The 14,849-nt window shown below is 39.6% G+C and overlaps 1 protein-coding gene and 1 long non-coding RNA gene across 3 annotated transcripts; both read right to left on the reverse strand.

Moving 5' to 3' along the window:
* LOC124278878 lies at positions 1-934 on the reverse strand. The gene is made up of 2 exons (XR_006899205.1): positions 845-934; positions 1-359 (listed from the first exon to the last, which is right to left on the reverse strand). It is a non-coding gene; the product is annotated as an uncharacterized LOC124278878 (long non-coding RNA).
* A 9,424-nt stretch (positions 935-10,358) lies between these two features.
* On the reverse strand, positions 10,359-14,597 carry LOC124278879 (monocarboxylate transporter 6-like). 2 transcript variants are annotated; one of them, XM_046714658.1, is made up of 6 exons: positions 14,173-14,597; positions 13,749-13,892; positions 12,691-12,933; positions 11,880-12,136; positions 11,498-11,625; positions 10,359-10,626 (listed from the first exon to the last, which is right to left on the reverse strand). In XM_046714658.1, the coding sequence occupies exons 1-5, from the start codon at positions 14,351-14,353 to the stop codon at positions 11,593-11,595; spliced, it is 858 nt and encodes a 285-aa protein (XP_046570614.1). In that variant the 5' UTR covers positions 14,354-14,597; the 3' UTR covers positions 10,359-10,626; positions 11,498-11,592. The 2 variants fall into 2 exon arrangements, with proteins under 2 accessions (XP_046570614.1, XP_046570615.1); XM_046714659.1 differs by having other exon boundaries at positions 14,487-14,586.
* Positions 14,598-14,849: the final 252 nt, after the last annotated feature.

The following is a 14,849-nucleotide window of genomic DNA, read 5'->3' on the forward strand; positions in this document are numbered from 1 at the left end:
TTATCTGTTGTATTTTATATCGAGGGAACATCATGGATGTGTTTAATTGTTGTAGCTTAACCCATTACAAATTCAACATTATTGTGAAATTCATTCAAAGTCGCTACATACAACGTCACAGCCATTCACCACACACCAATATACACTGAAGGTATCGTCAGTTCAGTAGGTAGATTTGTCTGGACTGAAACCCACGTTATCGACACCAGCAGCCACAGTCTTTGTAGGTAGCCCTCCTAAAGTACAAGATGTCTTCCGCGTTTGCATTATCGATACAAAAATAAAAATTGTTGTCACGGTAAATGCTGTCCCAGCGGTGTAAAATGGGATTTCCTTCCCAAATATCGTTGCTAGGTAACCTGAAATATGAACAAAACGTCAGGCTAGTAGTCGCCGGGAAAAGTGAGTCAGTGAGTGAGTGAGTTAAAATTTAACGTCACCTCGGCAATATTTCAGCCATATAGTGACGAGAAATGTTCGGCATGCACAATGAATACAAGTAGGTAAATAACCAGTCATCGACGGACTGTAAGATAACTAGAGTATCACAGATATGGATATAAAACTAGCATGGAAAACTAAAACATTTTAGTGAAAGCAGAAAATACAATATAAAAATACGGGCTATAGATCGCCGCCGGGAAAAGCTCTTATTTAGTTTTAATGCTAGATCAGTGTCCGACTGTCTGATGTGTTCTATCCTGAGGTGGCGGCGCCTTGTCCTAGTCATCAACTCTAACATAGCTGGAATATTGCCGACTGCAGCGTTTAGCAACACTTAATAATTAACTCGTTTGATGGAGATATTAACATTTTTACAAGGCTTTCTTTCATTGAAACTTACTTTGTAAAGGTGGTCCGACGAATGAACCCACTCCTTCACACATCATGTTCATGCCAAATACTCTTGACAAATTATTAACACCAAACAGTTCCACAGCCACTAGCAATAAAACGCCCATCCAACCTCCTGAAAAATGAAAGAAAGTAAATACTCAAATGATAGAGAACGTTGGTAATAAGCTTGTTTAACGTTCATAGGTACTGACTATCTTATAATCTGCTGGAAACCATCTCACCTATAGCCAGTCCATTTACAGCGCTGCTGATATGGAGAGTGGCGGGACCGTCACAGAGTGGGACAATCAGGTTGGAGATACCACAGAGGCAGCCCGAAAATAACAATATGTATTTTGTTGAATGTTTATTCACCATGGCTATTCCACAGAAAAAAACACGCCCAAACATGCTGCCATATCCAGAAGACGAAACAATGAGCGCAGCTTCCGATGACGTCATGCTGAATGGTGATGCTGTCACGTAGTCAGGAAGAAAAGTTGAGAAAGTGAAGTAGCCAAAGCCGAAGGGCAATTGAGCAATGCAGAAAGCAAGTGCTCCCGGCAAACGATGTATTTTGAAACAGTTGATAATAGTTTCCTTCAAGGAAACTCTTGGACAATGAACATCTCCTGAAAAGAAATCATGAACAATTACAGCAAGTGCTAATATGGTTGTAAATTTACAGCGTTCTCATTTTGATACTGACCTGATTGATGATGACGTCCGTACAGGATGACGATAGCACTGCAGCCCATGTGATAACAGTTGCAAAATGTGTATATTTTTACCTAAAATTGTTCAGATATTTCTCAACAAAGTCGAGTTTATATCTCTTACATTTTGTTAAAGTATGCATGTAGTTACAGACTTGTTATTGGCAACTTGCGTAACTGACAGCTGTCTATGCCGCCGTTATTGCCCCATGCCGCTAAAAGCCTAATTGAGTATACACTTCAGTGTTTGTAGTGACCGCTCCGGCCACAACTTAATGGTCAAATATTCACGTCTGTACATGCTGTAAAATTAAACAGACATAGATGTGGATGCTTAACCACGTACATTACTGGTTATTACTTAACTTTTCCGATAACACACGACCAAAGCAAATTATAATCTCTAAATCAATCTGCCAAAATTGAGTAATATTTCAAAGGCACAACTCTTCAAAAGATAGGTAAAGCGTCGTCTCCATGTTAGGGAAATTGGTTATATCATACAAGCAGAGGGTTCAACTATATAAGCACCAGGGTATGAGACATACATCAGTCTGACCCTGGAATCCTTCTGTTTGTGTTACGGTGTTGAGATCTCCCTCCCCTCCCCCCAACCCCGGCTAATTCCCCAAGTCTAGGTGCGAAGTATTTTGGTAATCAACTGGTATTAAACCAAACACGACTTCAAAAGCATTAGACTTCAGAAGTCTCAATCGTACTCTGTATTAATCCAGAAGTAAGGCAAATCCTAGGTTGAGTGGTGTGCGACACTGAACATACTTAGGAACTGTGTTTAAAAGCATCTATACGAGAATAATATCAATAAGATAATGAATAATGTACATAATAGCATTTGGGATGAGCGTATTCCTATCCTCATTAATAGACACAGCGTACACTAAATCATGAAAGGACTCTCCTCGAATTCTTCACTTTGAGATATATTTAAAGTCATTCTTCTTCTCCTGTTTTGGGACTTATTACTGCTAGAAAAAATATAATTAAAATTACCTATTCTGCAATCATAAGGCGTATTAGAACTATAAACTTGGAAATATAAGGTGAGTAGCTGGTTGTAATAACTTTAGAACATGTTTTCAACAAATCATCGTCATCATTGTTGATATCATTAATGTTTTTGAACACAGCTAAAAATCTTTTTTCGATCTCTTCTGTAATGTTTATAATTATTGGAATTACACAGAAAAAAGTTATCGTTCTTGTTTGAAGTAGTTATGATACGCCATTATGTGGTAACATATGTACGAGTGTTAAACGCTGCTGCTCTGGCTGTTGTGCCAATCATACGTATTTATGGGCCTACGACTTACTCGCATGCTGAGTAACGAAAAATCTGTAGCCTCAAATCTCTTTCTTTAACATTTGGGAATGCTTGCTTATGATATTGTGGATATATGACAAATGAACTGTGACGTGTGGTATCACCTTTGCTGTTCCTCGGAGTTATCCAGAGAGCACATGGTAGGAAATGCATCGTGAGAGCCCCATTGATGAGAAATGTACCCCTCCATCCCATATTCTCAGCAATAGCAGCAGAGAGTGGCGGCCAAGTCAGTATTCCCACAGCTATTCCTGTTACTGCTATTCCAACGGCTACTGGTCGCCATTTTGAAAATTGTCTGTTGACGTGCACCATACCGGCGGTGTAAGCGAGGGACACGCCAATTCCTGTCAGGAAATATGTGCGAGGTATACATATTATGTTGGCTTCATTTACGACTGATTGCAGCTCACTTCATAGGGAGCTGTATGATTTTGCGAGGTATCACCGATTCACGTGAAACAGTCAACGTTTTAACAAGAGTCCTCAGAAGATGCGAAATCCCCCCGGGCCCACAAATTTGAACGATCAAATCATCTGACAGTTACTTAAAGTCCAACTTGATTTTTTTAGACTAAGTCCAAATCGTTTACATGTAAATCGTGAAAAATTTACATGCCAAGAAGTTTCAAATAGCAAAAGGCAGCACTTTAGGTTCTGTTTGATATGTCTGACAAGTCTTGTAGAACGATATTGAAAGGTTTCCGAGATGTGAGAAGTCCACCCCATCCCTTTGAGACCATGTACAAATTGCTTCCATAGAAACTGAGAAAAATAATAATGCCAAACATCCGCAAATAGCAAAAGGCACCACTTTGTGGTCTGTTTTATATATCTGCCAAGCTTTTCGAAGGTTTTCGAGTTTTGCTCCGGATACGAAAGCCACCCCTTTTTGAGACTAAGTCCAAATTGTTTCCATGGACATTCACACAAAAAAATAAATGACAAAAATCTGTAAATAGCAAAAGGCACCACTTTAGGTTCTGTTTGGTATATCTACCAATTTTTGATGAAAAATATTGGACGGTGTTCTAGTAATGGTCCGGAAACGAAATGATTACAGACGGACGGACGAGGCGTTGACTATATCCCCCCGCAGTATATGCCGGGAGGATAATAACTATGTCGCTTCTGTGTTAACAGTTTGACCGTTACAAGGAGCAATACATTGTTTACACAGCTATATGACGACAGCCTGTAGATAGTCGCGTCTGGACCAGATAATATTGATATTGACTGATAAAGCAAGCAAGGGTCCACTAAACAAAGGCATCATCATTATCATATTGACGGCATTTAATGACACACGTTTTTTCTAGACATACCTGGAAGAATGCCGAGTGTAAAATACAGCACGTATATGTTGTTCATCTGACTGCCGATGGCATAACCGATTGCAGTAAGAACTCCTCCAATTACAGTGGTGAGGCGACTCCCGAGACTTTCGACACATAACGTTCCAAAAATACCTGTAACACATGAGTGAAAATTCATTCGTACCAATGGTGTAATTTAGCAAGATGAATGGTATATGTAAGCAAGATAAAAAGAAAACCTCAATTCTAACTGAAAAGGCTAACACACACACACACACACACACACACACATACACACACGATATATATATCCTCCACTTAACAATACATTTATACTTATCGCACAGGCAAACACGATACATCCACCCATGAGAGATCCTATCCAAGACAGTTCCCACTCCGTGGTGCCAAGAGGTTCCTTCATGTATGTGTACATTACTCCGTAAGAGTTTGCGAGTCCACCAAAACACATATTGGCAAAAAAACAACTGACGACCGAACCAATTTGCCAGTATGTTTCGTTTTGTTTCCCCGTTGACTTCTCAGTTGAGGTGTTGGGATGCCCCTCCTCAGTACTCTTGTCATGATAAATGCCGTTGATATTTTCATTGTTGCATCCAGAGACGTTTCGCTCTTCAACACCAGCATGTTTGGTGACATAGTCCCCATTACTATCTTCACCTAGCGGCATCGTGTGATGTCAGCTTTGAATTGGCTGCCTCGCAAAATAGCAGCGTCCGAATTACAAACTACTGTACTCAAAGCTCTCGATATTTATATCCAACCTCCCGCTGAAAAGGGACACGGGATCAACTGGATCAAGCCGGAGTTTCTTGCTATACCGAATTCTTGTCACGGACGTTGTTAATTCATCTCCATGATAACCAACACTGTATTCATTCGCATACGCTCTTTATCTGTCACGTCACCTTGTATACATGCTCACTCGCTTATACCCGGGAATTACCCATAAGCCCCATAGCTACGCTGTAACATGCGCCGAGCAGAGTTCATAGCAGATGACATCAACATTCATTATAATGTCCTTTTTTTGTGTGTTGTGAAAATATTAAAACTATCACAAATTGAATTTACGTTTAAAACTTGAAGCTCTTGTTTTGATTTTTAAAATGAGTTAAAAGTCAATCCCACAGTGAACATATACATCAGAGTTGAAGCACACCTTCCTTGATACTTCCAGTGAACAGCACCACTTGTTTTTCTGTCTGTACTGGTTCACCTTCAGTATAATTGACTCTTGATGACATGTTTTCATAGCTGTGAGGACAATGTGCAATTAGATGTCGGAATGAACCACATGCAAGACAAGTTAAAGTTCTACCATTTGCACCAACAGTGTTCATAGCTCGATCTGACTGTCCACGACCTCTCCAAGTACTTCCTCTTCCTCTGCCATTACCAAATCCTCTTGGTCTGAAATATCTGCCACGAGATCTGCCAGACTGACTAAAATATGTTTCTTCTTCTTGAGCCACGAAGGCTGGTTCCACCTTAATATTCGCAAATGCTGTTGAGCTTGAACCACCACCTGCCTGCTGACCGAGGAATTTCTTCAGTGAAACCTTAGCTTGATCATACAAATCTTCCTTTTTAGTATAGTCCATGCCTGTCATAACCAACATTTTCTCTTCTTTGTTTATCTTTGCACGTTTGAGTAACTTGAAAGCAAGAATCTCTTGTGGAAGACTCATTCCCTTTCTCAAAATCTTGTTGTATCTTTGATCAAATTTTAAAATAAATTCATTAATTGACTGTCCAGATTCACGTTCTTAGTCCTCAAAATCTTCAAATTTATCCAAACTATCTGCCAGGTCATCTTTTCCCAAATTTTTATCTAAAAACGTCAACAAGGTATCGAAACCATCTTCTTTCTTCAAATCAGCAAGATTGATGTTATCAAACACTTTCTCACGTATACCAATCTCGTTTTCAGGCAAAGACACAGCTAAGACGATACCTTGTTTCTCTTTCTTTAAGTCAGTAACTTCCCGCCATGCCAGCAGTTCCTGCTTGTAACGCTCGTAACTCTTAGTAAGGTTGAAATCCGGAGGGTTGATTCTCACAGCCATGGTATGAAATGTTCCACTTCTGTACACTGAATATACTTTTTCCCGCTACCGAGTCCAGTTTTCGATCATGTAAACAATGGAATAACTTCGTTCAACTACAGAGTTAATTGTTCAAATTGATAATTGTCGCTTTCACTGAAGATGTCACTATGCAACTGAATATCCATTCATCACATCATTTACTGGCAGAATACAACCGAACGCACATTTCACTTGTCCAACTTGTCCATACTTGGTCAAAGTTCAATCAGTAACTTCAAACTTCATACGGTGTAACTCATAGGATATACAGTCAATACGCTTGCCACAATGATTAGAATATGCAAACCACGCTCTGCTACCACTGTTAATTCATCTCCATGATAACTAACACTGTATTCATTCACATACGCTCTTTATCTGTCACGTCACCTTGTATACATGCTCACTCGCTTATACCCGGGAATTACCCATAAGCCCCATAGCTACGCTGTAACATGCGCCGAGCAATAGCTAGAAGCAGATCTTTGGGAATCAACTTGGCAAATCAACAATAATTATTTAACAAAACATTCTGAAAAAAAGAGTTTAATGTGTTCCTTGGACAAATTAATTTCTAATTTTGGTTTGGTTGGTAACCCTTATAAATTAAAAAAACATTCTTTAAAACTGCAACGTATTAAAGCATGTTATGCAAACCCTTCGCTACCTAATTCTGTCTTACTTTGGACAGAAGATTTTAACACTATCCTCATGAAATTGGGAATAAATATCAATTTTCGAAAGATTCTGTTGAGAGAATCATTCTCGATTCCAATTAGGTTACATCATTTAAATTCAAAGAAGATTAATAGATTCATTTCAAATGACCCACCAATTCATGCGACGCTTCTAATACAAATACCCCGCATCACTGTTATGTGTGTCCAAATTACAACATTGTTAGAAATAATACATATTGCTGTAGACAACGAAAGGTGCTCAAAAGCTTCATATGGTAATGTTGAAAAATGTGTTCAGGAAAACAGAAATAATAAAATATGCTTATAAATTAATCTCTGAATCTGATAGAGGTCTGTGTATTTGAGGGGCATTAAGATAATATAACTTAGTTATTTCCCAATCCTTTTGTTTATCAAATACATATGTTTAAGACCACTAGTATACTGATGAATTAGATTTCGAACATGTCCTTAGCACAGAGTGTCATACAATGTCAGTGTTGTGAATGAATGGTTCAAATACTAAAACTTCTATGGTTTCTAAATTGCAGTTAAACAAATATAGAGAAGGTATATTTTAAATCTAGGTTGTTTTTCTCCCCGTAGATTTCTTCAGGTTTTCATTTTGTTCCCTATAACTGCCATCGAAGTGTAGTTTCTCTATTAATTATAAGATAAACTGCCTGTGCTTATAGTTATTAATTTCACTTGGGTCTAGGTAATGTTTCCATTCTCAACAACTTCTAACTGTTCTATCTATATGCTGTGTATGTGCAAATTGATTGCCTCTGAATGGTGGACAGTGTTCTGATCGTATATATTGGAAAGCATTGCGTCTGAGTGTTTTTTCCCCTGATACTGATTTCTTTCCACACAAATTTCACTCCGCACTATCTGGTGTGCCAGCTGTTTGCATTTTCAGACGATATTTCGAGAATTCACTGTCTGTCCTGCATGTTACATGAAATTTACATTAGATTTAGTCGATTCTGATTTCAAACGATTAGATTGAAAATGACAACAAGGATGAATACTGACGACCTATCGGTTGACTGGTCATAAGGGGAATGTTATGCTGTTCGGCCAGCAAACAGGAGCGCGCCGGGATTGCACGTGGCATAGGTCATGCACATGTAGCAACCCGAATAAATACATCGTCTGCCTTCTCTTCGAGTCGTCTGGTTATTGAGACATGGTCTTTGTGCAAGGAATTAACTGTTGTGTCGGGTCAGAACTGGAAACATGCTGAGTTTCAAGCCACCAAAGTATAATATGTGTAGCCTGAAGAATGATCCGAGTGGAAACAGCTTTTTCTGTGATATGACATTCTAAATATACAGAGCGACGCAGATTCTGAATGGTTTTTTTTGTTCTATTTTTTGGGGAAAGCCAGAGCACATTATGAAATCATTCACCTACAGTCGTGACGCCAATCGGAACAACCTCGATTATAGGCTAGCTTATTTAAATAATCACCGTGGAGGAATGGGATTCATGTAAGAGCATATTTTAGCAGAGGTCGCGCAGGATGTGGGCAAACGGTTAATCTAGGTGAAGAAAAAGGATCATCGGCTAAGGGCCGACAGACGTAGAAAGGAAGTTATAACTCCAGATGTGCCAGCATTAAAGAAGGGTGCAAATGGTAACGGACAGGGAGAAGAATGTTGGGACAATTAAAAACTTTGTGTATGAGACAACTCAGTGGTCAAAGATGACCAGCCTGACTGAAGCGTTGCATTCAGTGCGACCAGACTGGACATTGCATAGCGAAGTGTCGCGCTAAACATGTAGATGGACATCACTAGGGATAATGACATGGGGCAGGAGGGTGAAGAAGTAGAATATGTTGGAGACACATCTTAGTGTACTAGCAGTCAGTTGACATATCAATCAGACGCCCATGAGTAGGTGTTTAATCAATTAGATACACAACCACAGATGAGGTCGGATTCTGGAGGGGTCGGGTACGACACTGGTAAGCCAGGGAGAGTTCACAGCAGAGATTAGCCTTGATGCCACTTGTGTGGTGAGTAGTCTTACTCAGAAAAAGAGTGTCCTTGGTCGGGGAGTTTGTGTTGAGCATGGACTCTACAAGTGAACTCTACTGAAGAAATATACAAAATTGTGTTTGGCGATATCAGATTGCTTCAAAGTGAACTTGTGGAAATCAAGCTCAAACTAGGCGCTACACCATATGGTGTAACTGCTACAAGGGTTACTTGGCATATCATGATGGTTTTCTGTACTGACAAAGAGACATGCCTGAATCCTTGAGAGCTGTGTCACGAATCGTGGGCTTATTAAGTGTCATGAACGAGTGGCAACGTGTGGTGGCCAAACATAAACAGGAACATACAAGACAAAATGGGCCATGCTCATTCTGTCGAGGTATCGATGAGTGCGCGTGTGTTGGAAGCGTGCTATTCACACATGTGTTTGTTTGTGAACAGCTAGTAACAATGTTTGAACTCTAAGGTGCTCATGAAAAGATAATTACTTCACCGTAAAACATGCAATGCCACGGCTTGCTGAGAGTCAACGCTGGTATGCTGTTAACAGGCGCAATACATGGCAGATATTCAATGGTCATTGATTTTACTGTATTGATTTTTAAGGGATAAATATTTTAATGTCTAAACGGTAACTGATCTTTAATAAAGTTCAACCTCATATAATTCCTAATTGATAAATTTCGATTTTGTATTGTAATTAGTAAATGCATTATAATTTGTTAGGATGAATAAATATATTTGACTGTTAGTGGCAATATCTTCAAAGGGGGTTGAAGTAGCGTAAAGTTATCGCCCCCCTGAGAGGGTGTGTAAGTCTCACTTCTTTAGTATTTTTATACTACTACACATCGCAGAATATGTGTTCTTTTAATCTTTGGCTAAATTTGAGTGCAATGGCAAACGGCTGAAAGCAGGGTTGCAAAATCCAGCTAGTGTCCTTGCAGGAAGCAAAAGTACTGCAAGTCCCCCTATGGCGATCATCCTTCAGTTGCTGGCGATCTACTGCCCGTGTTTATATTCCATTGTTCTGATAGAAATATAATTTTAGAGATAAATGCTAGTTTCAAAATCTGTTTCTGTGATATGCTTGCATTGTCAGTGTCTAGCCTGTATCAACGCATATGTTGGTCACATCCGATAGTCGTGTCTCTCGGTCTCCTGCAGCTGTTTCTCGGGAAGAGTTTTGTCAATGAAATTGCAATGAAAAAATCATTGATAAGAAAATCTGAATAAGAATTGTGAGTTGCACTTTTCAATAACATACAATTTGCACTACCATTTATGAAGCTCAGTTAGAGTTTTCGTTGGCATATTATGTATAACATAAGACCCCAAAGACAGGCATGATGGTACTGTGTTTTGTTTAATCAAAATGGCGCCCGTTGACGGAAACCAGTATGTTCATGAAATGACCACATTCAGTGTATGCTTCTTTTAGATCAAGCCGTGGTATCTGGGTCGCTGTCCTAACTGAAGCCGTCATTGTGAACACCCTCCACGTGACGCTTCGCTGGAGAAGAAATCTGAAGTTTAATAACCACCGGCATCATGAGCATCACTGTGAAGAAAAACGAAGTCCCTGCGCAGTAGAACGGTGCTTTCTTGCCAAATATCGTTGCTAGGTAACCTGAAAATATACGGGTTCTTTATTGCAAATACTTATGGAATTCCTTGATGAAATACAATGATGTGGTACAATTACCCACTGGCATTAAAACCACTTAGGCTTATGAATTACGGCTTGTTGGCAATGAGTACTGCTCCCATAGATACTTTCAATAGTTTCTACATGTATATTCCCATGTTTTAGGGCCAACTCTAGTGAGTGAATTTAGCTTTCACCGCACTCAGCACTATTCCAGCTTTATGGCAGCGGTCTTTAAGTAATCAGGTCTAGACCAGACAATCCAGTGACCAACAGCATGAGCATCGATCTACACGATTGGCATACGATGACATCAACCAAGTCAGCGAGCTGACCGCCCGATCCCTCCCGTTAGTCTCCTCTTACGACAAGCATGGGTTACTGAAGATCAATTCTAACCCGGATCTTCACTGATAAGGCTAACTGTAAAGCATATAAGGGACCGTTTATAATTTATGGCTTGGGGTGGGAGACGGTGAGGGTGGGTGGTATGTATGTGTGATGATTTTAAAGGGGGTCACCCATTTTGTTCTGGGAAGGGGTGCCATCAATTTAATACACATGTACTAGGGGGGTCAGCAATTTTGTACATAAAAATGTTTTAGAATTATGCTTAAAAATATGGGAAGGGGGGGGGGGGGTCATTCATTTTGTACATGGCATGCAGAGGGGGTCACTTACTTTGTACATGAATTTTAGTGGGAGTCATTCACATTGTACATGCTTCTCCATAAAAATCATCATCCCCCACACACCCTAAAAATATGAACGGTCCCTAAGGCTAGGATAGTATTTACAACGTTTTTTCACGTTAATGTACCTTATTGTATTGAAACGTACTTTGGAAAGGTGCACCAATGAATGTTCCAAGGCCTAGAAACACCATATTTATGCCAAGTGATTTCGACAAATTATGAAGACCAAACAGCTGGACTAACACAAGTGTATAAACTCCCGTCCAGCCTCCTGAAACACATAACATACACAAAGGGTTACGAAGAATGACATGAGAAAATTAGAACGATATTTTTGTTCATGATTCGACACTTTCATCAAACGTTATAATATAATGTTAAACCAACCTCACCTTGTGCTAGTCCATATAATGCACTGTTAATATGTAGAGCAATTGAACCATCACAGACTGGCACAAGGAAATTGGCAATGCCACACAAAAACGCCGTGACCAGGAAGATGTAGTTGGCTGCATTGTCACTTGCCATTGATATCCCAGTGGACACGATACGACTGACCATGCCGCCATAGCCAGACGTTGAAAGTATCAGAGCAGCATCGGATGATGTCAATGTTGACAATGTGCTGGTTAGATAGTCAGGCAGGGAACTGGAGAAGGTGTAGTAGCTAAAGCCCAGGAAGATGTAAACGAAGGAAATATGTATTGCCCCTGAAATCTTGAACATTTGTAGACAGCTACCCACCGCCTGTCGTAGGGAAAGTGTGGTATCGTTTGAGGGCCCTGGAAAACAAATATATACAAAGCACAATTACAGCACACATTTACATCAATATACAATTCACCATAATCCAATGTTTACTAAGAATAGGTACACTTATACAACACTTGTTACATGCGTACATTTTCTTCCTAACATACGAAGTACATGGTCTGGACTACCAGTTGCCGGATTTTATGGAAGCCCCAGTGGCTGAGGAGGTTAGATCGCTGGCTTTGTGTGCCAGCCATTTGTTGACCTCGGACAGGGTAGGTTCGAAACGCGGGTGAGACTCGACTAAAGTTTCACATACACACACTCGCTTTACCTTTTACATAACTACACAAGGTTACAATGGTACAATGGGATAAATTAACAGCATTTGTTTCATACCAGTTGCATTACGTTATACAAAATAACTTGCCAAACAGACATTCCACCGTTAACTGGTTTTTGGTGACGACATATATATTACTGTAATTTGCCTATTGGGAACGCCCTTTACCTCAGCTGTTCATATTTTAGGTAGAAATAAGCCGTTTCTTTGTACATGTTCGTCTTCAGAATCTTCACATACCTGTATTGTTTGCTGGAGTGATCAAAAGAGCGCCGGGTATGAAATGCAGCGTCAGTGCACCATTAATAAGAAATGTACCCCTCCATCCCATATTGTCGGCAACAGCAGAAGACAATGGTGGCCAAACCAACATCCCTACAGCAATCCCTGATACTGACGCCCCAACAGCTAATGGCCGCCATTTTGAAAACTGTTTGCTGACGTGCACCATGCTAGCAGTAAAGGCGATACACACACCAGTCCCTGGAAATATGCAACGGCCATGGTAGACGCCTATATTAGCTCATCTAATTTTCAAACGTATTTAAATACGTGCCATATGAAGATATGCATGTGTAACTGTAACGGCAAACGTTGCATTAAGTACATGAGTAAGATTATAGGCAGAACGTATCCTCAGCAATATTGGGTAAATATTGAAAACACCGTCCGTTTTGCCAAAACATACTTTTGTAGAAAAGGCGCAATCTGAAACAGTCTGGTTAAGTCATGAATAGCAAATATCATCAGATAGATATTGATAAAGTATGAGGCATGCCAGTATCTACCACAATATATTATTTTGTTTATTGCAACAGTAGCTTTAAACATAACGATAGTCTTTCTCAATACATGATTTGATTTGATGACTATTTGTTATGCTTGATGTTGAATACATGTTAAAGTTGCCAATCTTCTGGTTTTGCATGAATAATGCCAGTGATCACTACTGTGCAGGATATCTACAGCAATATTATATTGTGGTGTTTTTTTAAGATTCAGTATTTACTATCCGCCCTCTATAAAGTCCTAAATGCAGAGCACTGTGAGATATGGTCAAAGATATTAATATTATTGTCACAATATAGCCACAATATCACCGATTCAGTCAAGACGTAGTACTGAACAATCAGTTTAATTCTGGGCAATACACAACTTCAGATTTAGCTGGACCAGACACCATACCAAAATGTAAAAGAAATGGATATATTTCAAGATTTTAATACGATTGGTGAATCTCAAAAGTAATCTGTTATTGGTGTTGTTACATATACATGTTACTTGGACTTGCAACATACCTGGAAGAACTCCGAGGGTGAGGTATAAGATGTACAGGCTGTCCATCTGACTTCCAATGATGTAACCAATTCCAACCAATACACCTCCAAATAAAGTACTGAGACGACACCCGAGACAATCAACACATACTGTTCCTAGGATTGCTGGAATTATAGTTGGCAGAAGTAGCATGGCAACTGCTGATTCTGGCAAAACTGTACAACATAACACAAATCAACACGAACATGCATCTGCAAATATATTATATATTTTAAGTACCGTGTCTCCGTGTAAATTATTTATGAATTTACGCACGTATTCAATATGAACTAAATATACAATATTCATTATCTTCATGTATACCTGTGTAATATATGCAGTCTTAATAACAAGAACAGAGTTATTATCACCTACAGCATGCATGAATGATAATGATAATCGTACAGGCAAACCCGATACATCCACCCATGAGAGATCCTATCCATGACAGTTCCCACTCGGTGGTGCCAAGAGGTTCCTTCATGTATGTGTACATTACTCCATACGAATTTGGAAGGCCACCAGCGAAAAAATTAGCAATAAAACAACTGACGACCGATCCAATTTGCCAATAACTTCTGCTCATTTTTCCCGTTGTTTTTAACCGACACCTTGCCGCTTTTTCTGCATTTCACACAACTCTTGTTTTCATGGTAGCTGCCTTTGTTTGTGCTGCTGCATTCACAGCTGTTTTCACTGTTGCTTGGATGACTGCCAACCTGTGTCTCGTTATGGCTGACGATATCACCAGTACGCCTGATGCCATCATCGCTGATCTCCATCATGAATGTGCAACTGTTATCAATTGGCAACTTGCTTTTGATGCTGCATGTAAGCACGTCAGGGCAGACGACGATGATATCAATGTGCACACAAACTGGATGAAACAGGAGTTAGCTTGTGATGTGTTGAGTCAAGGTCATCTGTGACAAGTCATACGTTGATTAATTATCGTGTATGTTCACTCATTGCCTTAGTGCTGAAGGGCTTTATGACATCATCATAAAATAACAGCAAATAAATCCACATTTTAAACTGGTTTGGTAGTGTTGACGTTCATGGCGATACTACCATAAATATTT

Source organism: Haliotis rubra, unplaced genomic scaffold (assembly GCF_003918875.1).
Source record: "Haliotis rubra isolate DU_JTF1 unplaced genomic scaffold, ASM391887v1 Scf243, whole genome shotgun sequence".
In the NCBI taxonomy this organism is placed as follows: domain Eukaryota; kingdom Metazoa; phylum Mollusca; class Gastropoda; order Lepetellida; family Haliotidae; genus Haliotis; species Haliotis rubra.